The sequence below is a fragment of the Trichoderma harzianum genome, assembly GCF_003025095.1.
Source record: "Trichoderma harzianum CBS 226.95 unplaced genomic scaffold M431scaffold_3, whole genome shotgun sequence".
Taxonomy (NCBI): domain Eukaryota; kingdom Fungi; phylum Ascomycota; class Sordariomycetes; order Hypocreales; family Hypocreaceae; genus Trichoderma; species Trichoderma harzianum.
In genome coordinates, this window is record NW_020209251.1 from 3,204,908 (window position 1) to 3,223,853 (window position 18,946).

At 47.7% G+C, this 18,946-nt stretch overlaps 8 protein-coding genes across 8 annotated transcripts; 2 read left to right on the forward strand and 6 right to left on the reverse strand.

Annotated features, from left to right (window-relative positions):
* Nucleotides 1-246: 246 nt before the first annotated feature.
* M431DRAFT_479912 (glycoside hydrolase family 2 protein) lies at nt 247-2,975 on the reverse strand (the record flags this gene model as incomplete). The annotated part of the gene is made up of 3 exons (XM_024915816.1): nt 247-1,331; nt 1,391-2,381; nt 2,442-2,975. The coding sequence occupies 3 exons, from the start codon at nt 2,973-2,975 to the stop codon at nt 247-249; spliced, it is 2,610 nt and encodes an 869-aa protein (XP_024778109.1).
* A 1,168-nt stretch (nt 2,976-4,143) lies between these two features.
* On the reverse strand, nt 4,144-5,424 carry M431DRAFT_79128 (glycoside hydrolase family 26 protein; the record flags this gene model as incomplete). The annotated part of the gene is made up of 3 exons (XM_024922780.1): nt 4,144-4,289; nt 4,382-5,242; nt 5,355-5,424. 3 exons carry the CDS (start codon nt 5,422-5,424, stop codon nt 4,144-4,146), a joined length of 1,077 nt encoding a protein of 358 aa, XP_024778110.1.
* A 991-nt stretch (nt 5,425-6,415) lies between these two features.
* On the forward strand, nt 6,416-7,506 carry M431DRAFT_110887 (glycoside hydrolase family 26 protein; the record flags this gene model as incomplete). Its single annotated transcript, XM_024911777.1, has 3 exons — nt 6,416-6,491; nt 6,560-6,957; nt 7,030-7,506. 3 exons carry the CDS (start codon nt 6,416-6,418, stop codon nt 7,504-7,506), a joined length of 951 nt encoding a protein of 316 aa, XP_024778111.1.
* Nucleotides 7,507-8,442: 936 nt separating this feature from the next.
* Nucleotides 8,443-9,926, reverse strand: M431DRAFT_492652 (hypothetical protein; the record flags this gene model as incomplete). Its single annotated transcript, XM_024917025.1, has 2 exons — nt 8,443-8,948; nt 9,038-9,926. 2 exons carry the CDS (start codon nt 9,924-9,926, stop codon nt 8,443-8,445), a joined length of 1,395 nt encoding a protein of 464 aa, XP_024778112.1.
* Nucleotides 9,927-10,638: 712 nt separating this feature from the next.
* Nucleotides 10,639-11,403, forward strand: M431DRAFT_505935 (hypothetical protein). The gene has a single exon (XM_024918723.1). It carries the CDS (start codon nt 10,816-10,818, stop codon nt 11,272-11,274), a length of 459 nt encoding a protein of 152 aa, XP_024778113.1. The 5' UTR covers nt 10,639-10,815; the 3' UTR covers nt 11,275-11,403.
* Nucleotides 11,404-15,135: 3,732 nt separating this feature from the next.
* On the reverse strand, nt 15,136-15,417 carry M431DRAFT_78118 (hypothetical protein; the record flags this gene model as incomplete). The annotated part of the gene is made up of 1 exon (XM_024922654.1): nt 15,136-15,417. The coding sequence occupies one exon, from the start codon at nt 15,415-15,417 to the stop codon at nt 15,136-15,138; it is 282 nt and encodes a 93-aa protein (XP_024778114.1).
* Nucleotides 15,418-15,831: 414 nt separating this feature from the next.
* On the reverse strand, nt 15,832-16,608 carry M431DRAFT_505938 (hypothetical protein). The gene is made up of 2 exons (XM_024918724.1): nt 16,365-16,608; nt 15,832-16,296 (listed from the first exon to the last, which is right to left on the reverse strand). The coding sequence occupies exons 1-2, from the start codon at nt 16,543-16,545 to the stop codon at nt 16,208-16,210; spliced, it is 270 nt and encodes an 89-aa protein (XP_024778115.1). The 5' UTR covers nt 16,546-16,608; the 3' UTR covers nt 15,832-16,207.
* Nucleotides 16,609-17,496: 888 nt separating this feature from the next.
* Nucleotides 17,497-17,895, reverse strand: M431DRAFT_492654 (hypothetical protein; the record flags this gene model as incomplete). The annotated part of the gene is made up of 1 exon (XM_024917026.1): nt 17,497-17,895. One exon carries the CDS (start codon nt 17,893-17,895, stop codon nt 17,497-17,499), a length of 399 nt encoding a protein of 132 aa, XP_024778116.1.
* Between the last annotated feature and the right edge of the window lie 1,051 nt (nt 17,896-18,946).

Genomic DNA, 18,946 nt, shown 5'->3' on the forward strand with positions numbered 1-18,946 from the left:
AGTTTCCCACTACTGTAACTTACAGACATACAGCAGGCATCTGACCTTTGTTAGTTGGCGCTAATGCTCGTACTGTAGATGCAACTACGTAGCCGTATGACGAGACTTACACTCTACGTGTTTCAGCCAGAAGCTGCATGACTTGTGTTTCGTTTGCTTGTTACATTCTCTGGGCATTGACGTGAAATAGACTACGTACTAAGACCAAATGGGTATGTACAGGTAGATGCATAACTGTGAGGACCCTCATAGCTCAAAGTTCTCCTCCAACTCCCAGTCATACAGAAAACGAGACTGGACGGATCTTCCATTGAGACCCTGAACCTGGACTTGCACCGTCTCCCCGGGCACCAGATCCAAGAAGTTGTCCTCGAACACGGCATCGTCACCTTCTTCAGCCATGGGCACCGACAGCATGACTCCCTTTACTGGCGCAGACGCACTGACAAGCAATTTGTCGCTAGTTCCATCTTCACCAGACTCATAAGATATTTTGACGGCCAGGTCTCGTGCGAGGTGGACTAGTCGAAGCGGCTCAGGCCAGGAGACCCAGCGTGCTAGAATAGTTCCTTGCCGATCTTCCAGATAGGCTGCGAAGACGGTCTGATCTGGGTTGGGGATGTCGATGTTGCCTATCTCTGTTGTCTGGTTCGGCGGCAGCTCCAATTTGTGACCATCTTTGAGATTGCTGCAGCTATTGGGGAGCTCAATAGTTGATCCGGTGGCAATGTCAAACATGCGTAGCTTCAGCGTGGCGTTGAGCGCCTCCAAGGAGCCATTGACCGCCCAAACATCCACCGAAGCCTTCTCCGGCAGATATCCCGTTGTGATATATGGGGGCTTCTTCGTCACCGTCCGCTCCATTCCCACAACGGTCTTGGCCAGCGCCCTTTTGGTGATGTAGTATGCCGGCTTGCGGTTCATATCTACGTCCACCAGCGCCCAACTCGAGCCCGGCCAGATGTCGTTGAGCTGCCACACTAGTACGCCTGCGCAGTTCTCCTCCTCCGGGCCCCTAAACTCCCGTCGCCAGCAGTTGTACGCGTATTTCATCGCCTCGGCCTGCATGTACTGTGTGCAGTACACGAAGTCGCGCAGGGGGTTCATCCGGAACCTGAAGTTCTCGCCCATGTACATGGGATACCGCCTCCCGTGACCAGGTCCCTTGTCGTGAATATCGAATGTGCGAGATAGGGAGTGTCTCTCGGAGGGGGAAGTGATGGCGCGATGAAGCGTCCGCAGCGAAGGGCAAGACTCGAATCCGAACTCGCTGATGAAGCGAGACGTGTAGTCCTTGTAGTCTTGGTAAGGAGAGAGCTTACCATGCCAGACTAAACAAAGAATCGTCAGTACTCCAAGGCAGATGCCACATGTGTATGGGGAAACATACCGTCCCAAATATGCGTGTCGCCCACTGTCGTATCGTTGGAAAAGGATCCCCCGTAGGGGCTGCTTCTCCAGTAGGGCACATCGCCACCCAGCCTCTCCACGAGACTAGGGAGCAGCCTTTCATAGATCTCACGAGCAGGAAAGTTGGTCTCGTGCCATGGACCTACTTCGTCCTTCATGTCGAGCTCCCAGCCAAATCTCTCCGCCAGCATGTAGTCCTCATTATTGCCCGCCCACAGAGCGAGAGAAGCATGATAGCCAACACGTCTAAGCTGCTGTTCAGCTTCCATCTTCACATTGTCCATGAATTCCTGAGATGCTGGATAGTTGCCGCACGCAAATAAGAAGTCCTGCCACACGAGCAGCCCTAGTCTGTCGCAGATGTCGTAGAAATCGTCCGACTCCACGATGCCGCCGCCCCAGACCCGGATCATGCTCTGGTTGCCGTCCTTTGCAAGCTGCAACCAATCTTCATACCGCTGGCGAGTCGTCCTAGGAAGCATAAAGTCATTGGGAATCCAGCAGGAACCACCAGCGAACAAGCGGATGTTGTTGACCTCGAAGACAAACGAAGTGCCCTCCGCATGTTTAAGGCTATGTTGAAGCAGTCTCAGTCGGCGGATACCAATGCTTTGAGACCTGCTGTCGTAGTCTGGTATCTTGACAGTGACTTGATATAGCGGCTGTGCTCCGTATTGATGCGGATACCAGAGCTGCGGGTTCTCCACGACGAGACTGGTATTGAATTTCCCTTCCAATATATCAAGAGAGCTTGTTTGTACCACAGACCCAGAAGGATCCTGAATCTCGACAGTAGCTTTTTGAGTTAGAGCGCAGTTCTCAACGCTTCCTTTGATGGTGAGTGTTGCCCTCTTCAAATCTGAGTCCGTTTCTTGGCGAACCAAGAACTCATCGATTCTCTGCTCAAATGTCTCGAGATAGATTGGCTTCCATGGCCCACACGTATTAATCGCTGGACCCCAGTCCCAGCCCTGGAATCAAATCAGCTATACATTGCCCTTGACCGTGGAGAGTTTCGAAAATGCTCTTACCCAGTGATACTGTGCTTTTCGCAGGAATAGCCTCTCTGGCCCACCAAAGTGAACGTCCGCATCGTTGCCTTTATAGCCAATGCGAGTCTTCTCTCGGCGTGCAAACTCAGGAGCATTGGAGAATCGCAACTCCAGCGAGATTGGCCCCTTCGCTTCCTTCAGTAGCTTCGTTACGTCCACTCTATGCTGCACATGCATGTTATGGCTTTTGAGAATACATGTATCGTTCAAGAACACATCAACAACGGTGTCTAAGCCTTCAAAGACCAACACAGCTCGCGTCTGGGGCCCCTGAAGTTCCGGGTGCGGAACCTGTGAGGTACGGTAGGTCCACTCCGCATCGTTAACCCACAGACAGTCCAGCTCATGATCATCAATGTACGGATCAGAAATCAGTTTATGGTGTAAGAGGTCGATGTGCGCCACTGTAGGGAATTGGGCCACGGGTAAAAAGGAGGAAGCCGTAGAGTCGTTCAGCGAGCTGCGCTGCTTGAACTCCCAACCCCCATTGATTGCCGTCTTCGTGAGCTGCATCTCTTTTCTTCCTCTTTTTTTTGGCTTGTGATGTCGTTGTCCAGAAAAATCTTAGCTCTATCCTGGAACTACAGATCTGGCTCATGCTCGTATGTATAACCAGCTGGCCTGGTGGTGTCGTCCAGTCGTTAGTCATTGCGCTATACCTCATTGTGGCACGGATTACACATTTCCGCATCTTTGATCACCGCCGCGTCTGCAGCTGGAAGGCGCCATTGCTATGCCCGTTCGCCAACCCCACGGTAAATTGGCCCCCTATTCTACAAGGATGTAGGTATTTGGAGAGAGGAGTGAGGGGTTTGGAGGGGTTCGCTTTTGATCACTCTGGAAGGCATGAGCATCGTGCCATGGCACTAAGCAGTGGCGTCCATTATGACTTGGTACCGGAAGCCTACCAGACCCCGCGCCAGATGCCTCGGCTTTGAAACAAGGAAACAGAAGTTGATATTGGGCCCAACTGTGCCGAGAAAAGGTCGTATGGATTAGAACAGGTAGAAGAAATGGACTAGAGCTAGTCTGCGAGCTCGTCCTTGAATACGGAACCTTAAGGCAGTGGACTAACAACGCTGTGAGTCTTTGGTACAGCTTTGATCTCTTTACTTGAGGGCATCGTCATATTTACGGAAAGTCTTCCGCAGCCCAAGATCGCCTTGCATTAAAAAGGCCCTCCGTCAGCGAATCTTGGTTCACAGCCTAGGCCATCACTGTGGAGAACATTGCAATGCAATCGAAATATTTTGTATAATGTTCGTGCTAAACTCTTAGTGCTATGTTTTCGTTGCTGATTTTCAGAGCTTTGGCAGATACGGAGCGTGATCTTTGTTGATGATTCTGAGTTCTATGCAAGTGTTATACCTACACGATTCACAATGCTGCTTTTAGGTTGGAAGTAATGAATGGTTCGCTTGGCATCTTTCTTGATTCGTTGCTATCTTCCAATAGGAACGAAGATCAAATTACTATATATGTACAACCTCATACAGACCGCTAAAGATCTTGGCCAAACCAAAAACATTTTGAGGCCTGACAAAGTTTATCAATTGTCGAAGCATTAACTCACCGACCAGCAAAAGCTCGCAACCTTCCTCGTGGACGTTTCATGTCAATGTTTATTCAACTCCAGGCCAACTTGCTTAGGTGGCTGGGCCAGAGTGGTGGCAGACGCCGCTCACGCAGGTGTAGTCAGCGTTACAGGGCTGAGAGGCGCTGCAGTCCCATCCGCCACAACCCCAGCTGCAGCTTCCGCAGACGCCTCCGCTGCAAGTGTAGGCTGACTGACAGGGGCTGGAGGAGCTGCAGCTCCATCCCTCGCATCTAATATCGGGTTAGCTATACCGTCTTTGCAAAAAGGAAAAGGAAAAATTACCCCCAAGTGCAAGTGTCGGCAGGGTAGCCGCTGCCAGTACCGCTGCCACCGCCACCGGAGCTGGTGGCGCCATGGAGAAGGATCTGCTGTGTCTCTGCCAGGTTGCCGCTCTCGATGATACGAAAGTCGCATTCCTTGGAGTACTCAAACCAGGACGCAGCAATATAGTTGGGATAACCACTTGGGGGGTTCATGATGGCGGACAGCCAGTCATCAGCACCGCTGCTGCCGCAGTAGCCTGTCTCCCCGATGGCGAATGGAATGTTGTAGGCGGCAGAATAGGTGCTGTAAAAGGATTGGTAGCAGCTTGCAAAGGTGCTCGATGAGATGGAACCGCTAGGGTAACAGTCTACGCCAACCAAGTCTACATACTCCGCACCAGGCCAGTACTGAGCAACGGAGCCCACGTTGTTTCCAACGTTGTTGGGCGACCACCACATCTTGATCTTGTCGTTGCCCGCCACAGCCGCTGCCATGAGTTTCCAAGCGTTGACAAACTGAGCCGCCGTGCCCGAGTAAGTGCCAACAGACAGGTAGTAGTTCATCTCGTGCCCGAAACGCAGCCAGACCTCTACACCTTGGCTAGTGAACTTCTCCAGGACGGAAGCGACCTGCGATGCCGTGGAGGCCGTGAAATCACCCAGAGGTAGAGTAGGCATTACGGCTGGCTGAAACACAGCACCGGAGCTCACAACGTCACTCATGACTGCCGTCAATTGGGATCCGTCGTAGTTGCTGGAGGAGACCTGCGAGTACCAGCCGTAGCCGCAGATCTTGGCACCCAGGGCACTGTTCAGCTGAGCCATGGAGTATTGCGGGGATTGGCCGGGCTCTCCATCACTGGGAAGTGCGCCAAAGGCAATGTTGTTGACATAGACGCAGTTGGTCGGGAGCCCATCCGCTAGACACAAGAACGTCAGCAATGAATGGGTGAAAGTCAATTTGACCAGAGGCTAATTTATAGACTCAAGAATGCGTGCTCAGCGCTCGAGGGAATTCGGGTGTTATCTTACCTCTTTTCAACACGACGGGATTCCCGTAGGCGAGCCCGACCAAAAATGGTGCGAGAGAAATTAACTTCATTTTGATGAAGAGACTTGTCCTATTTCTTATTATTGGATATTTGGCTGAGCGTAGAACACTTCAAACAAGTGTAGATGATAATCTTGTGGATTGTGTGACCAACCTTTCAAGAAAACTCGGGAACATGAAAACTTGAAGCTATTTAACTGCTTCGCGCATAACGGCAGTGCTTGACACTAACTCTCCAAGTAGACTTGGCCCTTCCCACGTTGTGATCCATGTAATACTATGCTGTCAACTGGAAGGTGTGTAACACAAGACTAGTCTTGACACCTGCATCCTGCTGCTTACTAGGTAGTCTATACGACTCACGTCCGATTATGTTTCCAATTTTTGCAGATCCGCCTATTCGTATCCCGTACTACCCCGCGAATTCGCCCTACGTGGTCGTGGGGTAGTATTCCCCCTATTCCAGAGTAGGATTTGCTCGGCAGTTCCGCGTCACTACCCCGGTTTCCACCCAATTGAGTCACGGAAAAGACAAATCCGTTGATCCCCTGCATCCGTGCTTGAAGCGAGGTTAATGGCTCGCGGATGTTTTACGTTTTGAGATCCCGAAGAACGGTTGTACGGCTTATGAGCAGGCTCTCCAAGTCGGCTCCGTCCATCATCCGATTTTGGTAAGATCTGCTGGGGGCTTTGTACGCTTGACAGGAGTTTCCGGGCTGAGTCCAAAATGCTATGTGAAACGCAGTTTGCAAATCCCATGTGCAGCGACTGGGAGATGCTGTTAGCCGGATTAGCCTTTACGACGGGCGATAAGTTTGGTCAAGCGTAGAAATGCCTATTTGGTTCCTGCATGAGGAACCTAGTTCACCTCTATACGTACTATTGCAAGTTGGAACGCGGAGCACGGCACACGCGTGAAGACAAGACCCCCGTGAGGGAATTGAGATAAAATCTCAACGACTCTTCCCTCTGTTCTGGGGAATTGGCCATGCACTGCAACGTTGGAGTTTCATCTTTGGCGACCATCTAATAGTTTGATACAATGAAGTTCGCTCTCCACCAGCTTGCCAAAGCCCTCGTGCTGGGAACGGCGTATGCCGCCAGCCCCTCAAACCATGGTATGCCACGCACTTTCTGAGGGAAATGTCGTAACATGAACTTCGCTAACTTTCATTTCCATTACCAGTTCGTAACTTTGGATGGCCATCTACTTTTCTTGAGACCAATGGCGTGGCCATCGGCTGGCTTCCTTCTAATGGGAACGCCTCAGAGGGCGTCACTTCGTTGCGATACACCATGACCGAGATCAATGCCAGGTTGGGAGCAAAGGGTGCCACATATGGCATGTATTCTCACCTGGACTCGCAGCAGTACAACGGCTACGAGCTCATGGAAGAGTTTGACGATGTTGTGAACTCTGGTGCCATCTTTGTACCATCGGTCATGCCTGTGCTGGCTCAAGGTTTTGTGGGCATCACTAAAGATGTCGCTTACCAAGTTGCCGACGTAATGAGGAAGTTTACAGAGCGAGGAGTTCGTATCTGGCTCCGCTTCGGCCATGAGATGAATTGGTACGTTGATCCTGTAAGTACACCTTTTACACGTTCGCTCTATATTACATTTATCTAACCGCCAAACTCGTTTTCGTGATGAAAGGCTGCTGAGCCACGATACTATGGAACTCCTGCCGAATTTGTTGTTGCGTGGCAGAACGTGGCCGAAGCGGTTGCCGATAACCCTCTTGTGCAGATGTTCTGGTCGCCAAACAATATTGGAAATGGGTCGGCAGACGTTCTAGACCCCTGGTATCCGGGCGATAAAACCGTTGATCTAGTGGGCATTGACTGCTATCCCAATGCGGAATATCAGGACTTTGAGTACATGTACAAGAACTTCTACGATCGGTACTCGGCTGGTAAGAACAAGCCATTCGCTATTGGCGAGACTGGGGCCAATGCCACATACAAGGAGTGGTGGCTCTCGCAGCTTGTTGGCCAGAGCAGGCACGAGTACCCTAACTATGTCTCCATGAGCTGGTTCGAGTATCTCAAGGGAGACGACTTCCGCCTGGCGATGGCTGGCAAGAAGGTTTTGGAGGAGACCAAGCGAACCCTCGGCCTGGACCGCTACTAGAGCAGATTGTTACGTTCCGTTATACTGTAACGCCAACAGGGCAAAAGATTAAGCTAATAATTGCAATTGTAGCAGTTACTGGAACAGAACTAGCTGTTTATAAGGGACCGATTGCTATTACAGTTGATCGGATTGTAACACCTAGGCCACTAGTTTTTTATGATTATAATATTTCATTATATTATATTGTAGCGCTCACAGGATAAAAGATCAGGCTAATAATTGTAATTATAGCAACTGTTGTAATGAAACTAGCTGCTTATAAGGGATTGCTGTTACAAAGGATTGGGTCGTAACACTGGGCGGCAGCCCTAAGTACAGTAACTGCAGCTGCGCATGTAGAAGGCAGGGCGCGCTGTAGGGGCCGCTATCGTAAAATATAACCATTAGCTAAAACATCACTGTAAGTTTTTGTAGTTATACTTATTAATGTGACGAACCGGGTTCCTATAGTAATCGTAGGTTATCTATTTCCAATGCATAAACCGGCAGTACTGAGTTTATGTTGGCGGATGGTTAGGTCGGTAGTCGGGCAATCTTGTCACTAGTATGTAAGAGAGATATCGTAGTTCAATCTTGGCTATTGTATTGTGTTTTAGATAACAACTGGCTATCTAAGTATTCTAAATGAGCGTAGAGAAGCAAACTTACATATCCGGTGTAGTCGCTTTGGATCGCGTCGACCTTGAGCGACTTGGGTCGTTGAAAGTCGTGTCGACTGTACACGACTTCTTCCTGATTGGTCGGGTCTTCCGGGGTTGATCCAACGTCTGCCTGCCCTGTAGGCCCATTGTCAAGACCACAAAGGCTGGGTCGTGACATCAGGAAGCCAGGAGGGATACTTGATAAGCCGCCCCTAGGTCTATAATACTAACTGTGAAATAATTTATAGCACTGTATATATTATTTTTAATATCCTATCGCAGTACTCAGGTATTACTTATGCTCTATAGTTACACTTCCGCTTTCCAGAGGACTCCAACCGATGTCTATCTTAATCTCCTCAACCAGCTCTGGTTCCATCTCCCATTGTCTCGCAATAAGCTCTTTTGCCTCCATGCTATCCCAGCGAATTTTGTCCCATATAACGTAGCCCCATCGCCTGAGCGACTCTGGCACATATTCTCCGTAGATATTTGCATACTTTCCACCCCATAGGAGAACCCAAGCTAAGGGCGGGCCGTTAGGGGGTACCGTGTCGCCTGTAAATCGGATCGGGTCCTGCCTTTGCTCAGCTTCGTCTCTTTTGTCAGGGAAGCTGGTTGACATCTCGCGCCTGTCACTTTGCGCTGCTAACCCGATAGCTGTTCTCACTGGTGCATCCAAATTTTGGTCGTGTGTAAGGCACCGCTGCATCTTGGAGACAAGCTTTTCGTGATCCTCGATGTTTAGAAGTCGCACTGCCATCTTTAGGCCGCGTGATACGGTGCCGTCCATGTAATCTGTAGACAGGCAGCTTAGCACTTTAATATTGATTATAGCATAGCACTTTGTATATTTATCGGAATTGCAGGCCAAAACTCTTGCTTACCATCATACTCCCCGTCAAGATTAAAAGATCCTTCAGGGTTGAAGGTTCCATTCTCGAGACGGAATCTCGCATTCTGAGGATGCAGGTCTTCCTTCACGTCACTGAAAATGTCTTTATACTTCTGTCTGATAAATATATCGACGCAACCGACTGCCTCAGCCTCCCATGGTGCGAACTGAGAAAAGAAAATCTCATTGATTTCATGATGGCGGAATCCGCCGTGGCGCCTGCCCTTGTTCCTGCCAAAGAGGTGATGGTAGGTCTCATACCGATAGAGAGCCCGGAAAATGCGGATTTCCTCGCTTCTGCTCAAGTTGACGCCCCTACTATCTTGTGCGATTGGTAGCGTTTCTGTTCCATTTCGGGCGACTGACGATGAAATTGTTTTTTTGATGTTGTCGAGAGCCCAACTGCTATACATTCGAGCTAAAGGACAAGCAACGGATATGTGGTACGCCGCCATCCAATGTATGTAACCAGAGTCGAGTGACTGGAGATCCGGGAGCGGACTTGCGCCTGAGAGCCAGCCCCGGTAGGTGTCAAGAAAACTAGTGATCTTCTCGTCAGTGCGTGGGGATCCTAGCTCGCACACCCGAGACATCATATTGGCGTAGGCGTCGATGAGGAAGCCACTAAGTTCGCGCTCTAGACAAGTCCAGAGCACATGATCGCGGTCGTATCTATACTGGGTGTGCATTGTGGGAGAAGCATGGATGAGCGCGCGCAGGGTTGGCAGATCTGGCATGCTCAGGAGGAGTTGAGTTCTCAGCTCGGCTGGTAGATTCTCTAGATTTGGAGTGACATCAGCCTTGAAGCATTCCTGGCTCTCTTCAATTGGCTCATCGGATATGTGCTTCAAGTCAGAGTCATTGGAATAGGCTCCGCTCATAGTCGCGCTGGGGATTACGCTGTCCTCGCAGTTGTCGTTGGTAAGACTCGTCACGTCGAAGCTTTCAACTGGTGTGTTGCGTTTGGCAATGCGAAGTTGCTTGTGGACTGACTCTTCAATAACGATAAAAAAAATATGGATAATGAAGATGTCAGTGTACACACGAACCTTGGGGACAAGTCTTTGCTACTTTGTGTGGCCTGAGGTGCGATGAGGAGAACGTTAACATGACTCAGCCGCCAATCGTTCATTTTTAGCAGGACCTGGGCCGCAACGTGGGCCTGTGGCCCGCCAGAGTGCCAACTAAGCCACAGAGTGTTATTAGCCGCCGTCCAGCCACCCACCCACACAGCTTAAGTGGACTCTCGATGCGCCGGGCGCGTAAACAGCGTTGTCAGAAGCATCCATAGAATCTCCCATGGCGTAAGCGCCGGGCCACATAAGATAGAGCAGGCCTGAGCTGCGACCACCTTGGCTGTCTACGGCCCCGGGCGCTTTTCCCTTCCTTCCCCTGCACGATGCCCTTGTTTCTGTATGTAGAGCGTCATTCGAAACTTGTATTGACCATGTTCAAGCCTATCAAGTCACTACACAGCGGTAGGAGTTACAGTCTGGAGTGGCACGGAGGACTACATCTTCCAACAACAAGTTTGTATGCATAAATACCGTAGAGACAGTAATATATATTCTATGCCATGCCAAGTGCCATTACCTTGATTGCTCAACCGCCTTGACGCATCAAAGTCATCCCGACTATCAACATTCTCTCGTTACCTCTCATCTTTGTTCCCTAGCCTCACAAGTGTCGCAGGGAATTGTCCGCTGCCCAACACAGCAACCGCGTCTTCCACTTCACCCGCAATATTTTGTCCAAGTATCTTTACTCATGATGTCTCGTCGCGGGTCAGCCGATTCGTACTCCTCTGTACTATCTGATGACTCCTACCTTGAGACGCTTAAGGAGGTCGACGGCCCATTCAAGGAAATACTAAATGAAATAAGAATCACTGAGAATAATCGAAGAATACTAAAGGAACGCAAGATTCAGTCGCATGAATTGAAGAAGCGTGACCCCAACGATACACAAAGACGGTCAAACTGGACTCCAGAAATGGAGACGGACTACGCTTCTTACAAGTTCAAAGTCAATACCCTGGCCGCGGCTAAGGCAGTCCAAGAGGAATCAGAAAAAATTGCGAGAAAGAGTAGGAATGCAGATGTTGCAACTCAAGAGTTTGCTCGCAATAAGGCTCTGCAAGATGACGAGAAATGGCTAGATGCGTGTGACAAGCTGAGCTCCTATAGTGTTAGTATAAGAGGAATTCCCAAGGGACAAACCTTGTACTAGGTTTATGTTGGCGGATAGGCCAGGCTGGACTGGCGGGCAATCAACAAGGATAAAAGGGGTTTATTCACACAACTAGTAGATGATACTTTGTAGGTATAATCAAGCGTTATTCTATATTCACAACTGGCTATTTAAACTATTCTAAACGAGTGTACGAATGAAACTTATATATCCAGTCGTGCTGGGTGAGGTCGTTCGTGATCGCGTCGACCGGGGACGACTTGAATCGTGTGTGGTCGTGTCGACTCGGAACGACTTTGATCCTATTGGTTAGATCGTCCGGAGTTGAACCGGGTGTTGCCTACCCGGGAGGCCCGTTGTCGCGACCATAAGTGTTGGGCCGTGACACGAAAGACATTCCTGCATGCTGATCAGTGCCAGCTAATGATGTGACCAGGCGGATTTCCACCATACGTTATACTCGTCATATTATATCTGGACGGTGTGTCATATCCACGCACATGCGGCTCGCGCTTCCGCTTTCTGTTATTTTTTTCATTTTGCAATTGAGGTTGTTTTTGCGTCTGTTGCACCATGTGTCTACAAGCCATAGGACGCTACTGCACCGGCACCTCAGAAGGTTTGGCCGGCGCAGAAGAACCAACAGAAGAAAAGGGAAAGCAAGGATCCTGATGACCTGCTACATGTATTGCTGGCGTTTGCCTAAAGGATAATAACAATGACCAAATCTTCATTAACGCCTTGCATACTCCGTGCAGCACATATGAACTACAAAGTGGGTTCCACGAACGGCTGAGGTCCCCGGCATATCGTTAGGTTCAAAGAAGGATCAAGGCGTAAAAAAAAAAGCAATTGCGCTCGTAAAGTGATTCCATGATAGCTGCAGCGTTGTTATAATAGTCGTAGTTGTGGTGTGAATAGCTTCAATTTAACATCAATTTTAGTCCTCTACTATTTTTGTACGTCTTTTTAATAAGTGATTTCTTTAGTAAAACGCTAGAAATGCCGACACCGTGGAACCAACAGGGATTTTAGACCATCAGCCACGTGTCCCGCTTATTTCATAAAAAACAGATACAGTTTACTCATAGAGGGATACCGGATATACAATCCCTTAATATAATATTCATTGAGCTTCTTCCAAGCATTTGTAATTGATACTCGTAGGTATGCCTGTAACTCGTCTTATAGGCTCGCTAGTCGGCGCTGTTGACTTGAAGGTAGATATTCATCTTGTATATGCATAGGAAGACCATTTGACGATGGAATTTGAACGGCCTTTCGGCCTCGCCTCAGCCGTTGTGACAATGCTGATTGCAGTTGACTCTGTGATTGCTGAATCTGCTCGTTATAGGGAATGTAAAAAATGCCTTCCAACCTTCAAGATCATTAAGCAGATACTCAATTTCAGTCATAACCTCCCAAAGTTGCCTAGTCCTTGGCACCGCATTGTTTATAAGTAAAGAGGTTGAAGTATCTTATGAATTTCAACAAGAAGCCGCCGATCCTCTGATGATAGGATATCTTCTTGTTGCAGAAGAATTTGGCTATTCTCTTCAAGTTGATTCTCAATAAGGAAGGCCCGGATGTGCGTTTGCTTATCAAGGGCGCGGCTAATCGTTATATATGTTAAAGTCCACCTCGTATCATTGTTCATAATAACTCCAAGCTTTCGATCTTCAAGACCTAATGCAATGGCGGTGTATTTAAACCGTTCACTTCGTTGAGTTGAGCTTCTGATGAACTTGACGATATTCCGAAGCTTGCCAACAGCGCCCTTCTTCCTCCAATGCTTGAGTTCATCATCGAGGCGGCCTGTAAGGTCAAAAAGCTGCGACTATTGCTCAAAAGCTTCATTATCCTCTCCATACAAGAAAGCCCGGCCAACGAGGTTCAAGATGTACCCATAGCATCTCATCCGCCGGTCAATGGCATCAGATGCCGAGATTAAGGGGTTAATGCGCGAAAATAAATGCTGTACGCAAGTATCATTGTTCAAGGCATTATCGCCAAAAATAGTGCCGAGCTGATGTTGAATATCCCACTTTTGAATAACAGATAAAATCGAGGAAGCTATATTTCTTCCAGGATGAGAGCCATAGTGCTCCCGAAGAGATAATAGGCGTTGCTGCCGTTTCCCATATGAATTAATATAGTGGCCAGTGACAGCAATAATAGATAATCGATTCGGGGAGGTCCAAAGGTCAAAGCTAATGTGTATCTTTGTTTTTGAAGCTCTTTTATGACCTCTTCCCTCTTAATATTATATATTCGATCGAGATTATTATGTAAACTTGTTCGACCGAGGGAGAGGTTATCGAATAAATCGAAATTAAGCTGTTGTAGAAGACGGCGAAGGAATTTACTCTCAAAGATCGTGAACGGCACGTTCTTTTCAATAATAAATCCAACTGCAAGCTCTTGTGGTGCCTGCGCAGATGTAAATATAGTTCGTGTCCGCTTTAAAGGAGGAGGATCGTCGGATTCGGAACTTGCAGAGGATTGTGGGCCAACTTATTCTATGACTCGATGCCGTCGTCGAAGATGATCTGTTGCCGAGGAAGTTGCAGATGCTTTGAACGGCTTGATACTATCACCAGTTTCGTCACAGCGGCGGCAGACCTAGAAGACCTCGCCGAGCGAATTTTGAATCCAATACTTCACCTACAAACAGTCCTTCGCTTTTAATCCAACTTTTACGGCCCCTTAAAGGCCTTCTTTAAGATGAGGTCTTCGAGAATAAAGCGGCGGCCGTGCCAAGTTGCTGTCGGCAAGTTATTGATGGAGTCGTTGACTTCAGGATTATATTCTAATGAAGGAACTGATGTTGTAGAGAGTTGTACTACAAAGCTAGGAGGCCGAGATGCCCCAAAAACGGTCAGACTCATGATAAGAGAAGCTTAAAGTCTCAACGCCCCCTGACTCAGACTAGCCCTTAATAATAAACCTTACGTAAATTCCTATCAGCTTTTTAATTAAACGGCTAGATCCGTGGGGCGGCCTTCCAGGGGAGTGGGTTCGAATCCTGCATAAGCTCTTCATTTACCAATGGTGAACTTTCGGGGTCGCAATTAGTAATCGCGGAGGCGCTACAGGGCTCGCAACGCCGCGCACCCGTCCAACTACTTCTAGTCAAAACCATTAGACGGGAAAGCAATTGCGTGAATTGAGAGGAAGTCGTTGGGCCTCAAAGCACAAAGACGATATAACACCCATCCTCAGATACCCGTGCTAGAGGTATAAGCCACACTCAGCTCTCTGGGGGGGGGGGTGCCAAGGCCTCTGAGACATCTGCCTCAGGTCGCCAGAAGTAGCTATCATATTTTCTACGAAGTGTTCCTTGCAGTAAGGACTGGTTTTGGATCACGATGTATAGCAGTGGGTCGAATTTGACCAAGACACGCTCCATAAATTGATATCATCTATTCGTATATTAAGACGCAGCCGCAAAAATTACTTATAGTATAAGTGATCTGGATATATCTAATGATAATGCATTGAATAAAGAGCAGAGCCTATGTATCCTAGATGAGTCTGCGATAGTCATGCCAGAGAAGCCTCTACTATCTCGCTCGTAATCAAGGCGCTTATATTACAATGCTAATCTGACCAGTTCTCTTCCGCTAAGTAATTAGAGAGGTACCGCTGGCTAAATGGAATCCAAATCGCCCATCATATAATAAACTATTATTTAAGTATAGAAGTCAACTGGGAATAATAGACAGATTGTAAAGTAAACTAACTAGACTGATTTTACAAACGCCCTTGCACGCCCTTGTTTATAACCATGTAGACCTTGTGATGTCTGACTTACTTCAATTAAATGCCTGCGTCAATGCTGTTTTCAGAATCGAAAACACAGTCATTAACATTTATACGCATCGAACGGCCTTCTAGCATTTAGAGAACCTTGTGACAGTGCATAGTGTGCTCATCCTGAGAGGCAGAGAAGACGAGAATAACGTTGTTGACCGATAGGCAAAACATCTGGTCAACACCTTTAGTTGCCTCCAGTGCCGCTTTAACCTCTTGGTGCGAGTGCATAGTTCCCAGGCGAGTAAAAATAGTAGCTTTACGAGCTTTGTCGAAAGCTGTTGGGTGGGCTGGCGACCATATAGCGACATTTGTCTCGGCATGGGCACTTGTCGAGCTGCGACCAACAGTTCCGTCTTCAGCAATCATAAATCCTCCCGAGTTCGAAATCATATCCGAGTCAAACCCAAGCCCAAGCTGTTAGTCGACTGCATCAGAAAAACCATTCATCTCATTCATACCATCCGCTGCAGCTTGCATCAGCTCATAATCCATACCAACAGCAGCTGCAAGTATATATCCAACTAAAAGGGGCAGCTGGTTTTCACACTCTATGTATTTTAACCCATATCTCTCGCACAGCAGAGCATCGCAATGCTCTTTAACCTGCCTCAGTAGCTGCCAGCATAAGCGATGTAACAGCAAGTAGGAAAACTAAAGTTCAAGATATTCGTTTTGCAGGCTGAACATAAGCTCCCTGACCAAGCTCTCCGGCCGCAGGGAATCAGCACTAATAGGTTTCCGCCGATACTGCTCGTGCTTACGTCTAAGTTCTTCAGCATCCGGGATTAAATGGAATTGAAGAATATCTTCCTCTTCTGACCCCACCTGCTGATACTCGCTTAAAGAGCAAATAGCGTCTATCTGCTCGGTTGTCCAGTCCACACGTTCTGCTTCCCCAGCATATCTGCTTTTAAACTTTAAAAATACCGGAATGCGATCCTTTATCTTTCAAGCCTCCGAACCCGATCCAAAACCATTAGATCTCCGTTAGCCTTGAATTAGCTTCTTAAATGAAGCTTCGTCCATTCCCAGCCGGAGACAGAATTCCTATAAGTACCCTTCTTTATTCCGTGGCCATCCTCCTACGTAGAAGCTTTCCTCACGTAACAGAATTTAGGCCACGTCCATGCCATTCCATCGTCTCTTTAGAAGTTTCTCATTGCGCAGTGCGTTGTATAGGTGGGCGGTGTAGATAGTAGACCCCCAGGCATCTGTGACAGAGATCCCCACATTGTGAAATCGAACCTGGAAGTGAAAGAGTATCAGACCTAAAAGCACAGGTGAGCGTCTGAGGATATAATGTTGCTTCGTACATAACAAAATAGGACGTCTAGCCTGCCGAAGGAGTTTGATTTTCGCTTTATAAACAGGATCGCTATTAATCCACCTCATATTTCTCTGCAGCTCTCGAATGATTATATCGTTAGATGCAGACCATCCACCAATATTAAGATTAGTATGGAATTTCAGGTGTTCCTCAAGCTCGCTGTTCATTCTTGCGACCTGACGCAGTACCTGCTCAGAAGCGAAAGCCGCTTGATCGCGAAGGATATGATGGATATCTAAGAAGACCTAAGCGGCAAAGATGAGATAGAAAGGTAACCGCCCTGTCTTACTCAATTCAACCATACCACACAGAAAACCATCCTTCGCTGGGTAGTCAGGGATGCGCCGAGCGACCGTGATGAGCTCGGTGAAGAATTCCAGTAATAGAATTTTATCTTCGGTGAATTTCTGTCTCCCAGATTTAAGATCCCTGTTGCTAGCTGGGTCGTAGTTACCGAACGTCCCATCTTTGTAGATGGGGACATCTGATTAAACAAGAGTTCCAGCGAAACTATGCAGAATCCTAAAGACGTTCATATAAACCTCATCGGCTATTTCATACAGATCGTAGTTAAAATTATCCTCTTCCAATAGATATATCTCATTTTCCTCGTATCCCTTAAGGAAGCAGCGGTAGTGAAAGAAGCCTTAAATCATCCCTGGAATCCCATTATTATCTTTAAACAGTGGGGTAACTTCCTCTGTGGCGCTGCGTGCAAGGTCGATGGCAGTATCGGTAGCCACAGCCGCTCCGGAAAGGGTGAATAGGCCTTTCTTATAGTTCTCCCATATCCATCGAATGCGTGATCTAATATCTTGTATATCGTTCATCATCATTGTATAGGCAACGATAGCGTCTTCGAAGGACGTCTGTGGTTCTGCCTCGTACACCGCCCCGTCACCTACCAGGATTTGGCGGCTTTGGATACCGAGAGCATCTAAAAGACTTGGAGAAGTCCCGCTTACTGCAAGAGCGTTGAAGCTTGACTCTACTCCATTCAGCTCTTTTCCTGGGACCTCTGTAGCTGCAGGGTTCGGTTAAGGTAAGCGTATACAAGGCTTCAGCGTATCTCGCACCTCTTCTAAAACTTTAATAAAGTGTTAATGTTTCACATTTTCCTAGGTAGTAGTAGTTTGGCCACCATAATCGTTCAATTGCTGGCCATAATGAATTCTCGCTTCTATAATCCGATTAAGCATGCTCATAATGAGATCAGGGACGTGAATCACGGGATCCGCTCGACTTGCAATGAAAGCAGCGAGTGGGACAAAATCCTTGGTGGCCAAGATGTACGTTTGGATCTTTTGTGTTTGCATAGGCCGGCTAGCGCCTCTGGTTTTTGCCTCTTTCCTTGCTTTTCCCTTCAGACGCTTTGAGCTAGGCTTCGCCATGTCGACAATCTCTAATAACGCATTAGGATAGCCATATGCCTTAGCTGTCTGTGCTAACCAAGTCGCTACATAATCTGTGTCTTGTTTGTACAGTTTGTATGTGCTGGTAAGAGCAGGAGGTAGCATATTTGAAAATATAAATCAGGAGTTTTGTAAGCATTAATGAGCTCTTGGATGCATTTTGAGGAAAGTCCAGCCTGCTAGATGACTCTATGCAGAGTGTTCACCAGACAGATCGTTACCCCGCAGCTAGGCATATCAGCGCTTAGATATGATTGGCTGTTAAGCTGACTTCTTACACTATGCATCCAAGGGGAGCTGATCAGCCAATCAAAGAATCAGCCTTACAAGCACGTCGTGGATACAAGCGGAACAGTAGATAGGTAATTGGCATCGCGACAGCGCTGCTCTCGCCATGCATCGAGTAGCTTCTGTCGTTTAGCGGGAAGCTATCACGTCAGTGGCCTACGCGATTTCTTAAGCTGGTAGCGACATTTTCTAAATTTTGTATAAGATATTGCAGAGTTGTGACGAACCGTACACTAGATAGCTAGTAATACGAGGAATTCCCAAGGGACAAACCTAGAGTTCAGTTCTGGGTCTATGTTGGCGGAGCGATCAGGGGATCTACGGGCAATGTACAATAGTAAACAAATGTCACCAGAGAGTAAGTTCGCAGAGCGTGTTGCAATCTTGATTCTGTGTTGACAACTGGCTATCTAAGTTATCTGAATGAGCGTAAAGAAATGAACTTATATATCCAGTCGGATATGCTGTCTCATGAGACTCATTGATGAGTCTGTCGAGTCGACTCATTGACTCGATGGTCGAGTTGATGAGTCTCTTTTGATTGGTATGTCGGTGCGACGTTAATCCGGTTTGGCCTACCCTGTAAGCCCCGTTGTTGCGACCATAAGAGTCGGGTCGTAACAAGAGTACAATAGTAGGTATCCTACACTATGTTAATGAGAAGATTGCTACATAACGAGACGGGATAGATACTGTATTACTTGGTAATATTACAAAATCTATTATTATTGGCGTTGGGCTATAGTACTTCGAAAAAAAAAATTCATTTGTATATTAGTACATTCATTCATTCATTACGCCCGGGTGGAAAGTCCAAAACGGCAACTATGAACCTAATACACGTGTATATTCTGAATCTTATCTTTCG

Excerpts from the sequence above, each read along its gene's own strand:
- M431DRAFT_505935 (XM_024918723.1), top strand. The coding sequence starts at position 10,816 with ATGTCTCGTCGCGGGTCAGCCGATTCGTACTCCTCTGTACTATCTGAT.
- M431DRAFT_505938 (XM_024918724.1), bottom strand. The coding sequence starts at position 16,545 with ATGAACAGCGAGCTTGAGGAACACCTGAAATTCCATACTAATCTTAAT. Across the intron at positions 16,297-16,364 it reads TAGACGTCCTATTTTGTTAT|GTTCGATTTCACAATGTGGG; the intron begins GTACGAAGCAAC and ends TTTCACTTCCAG.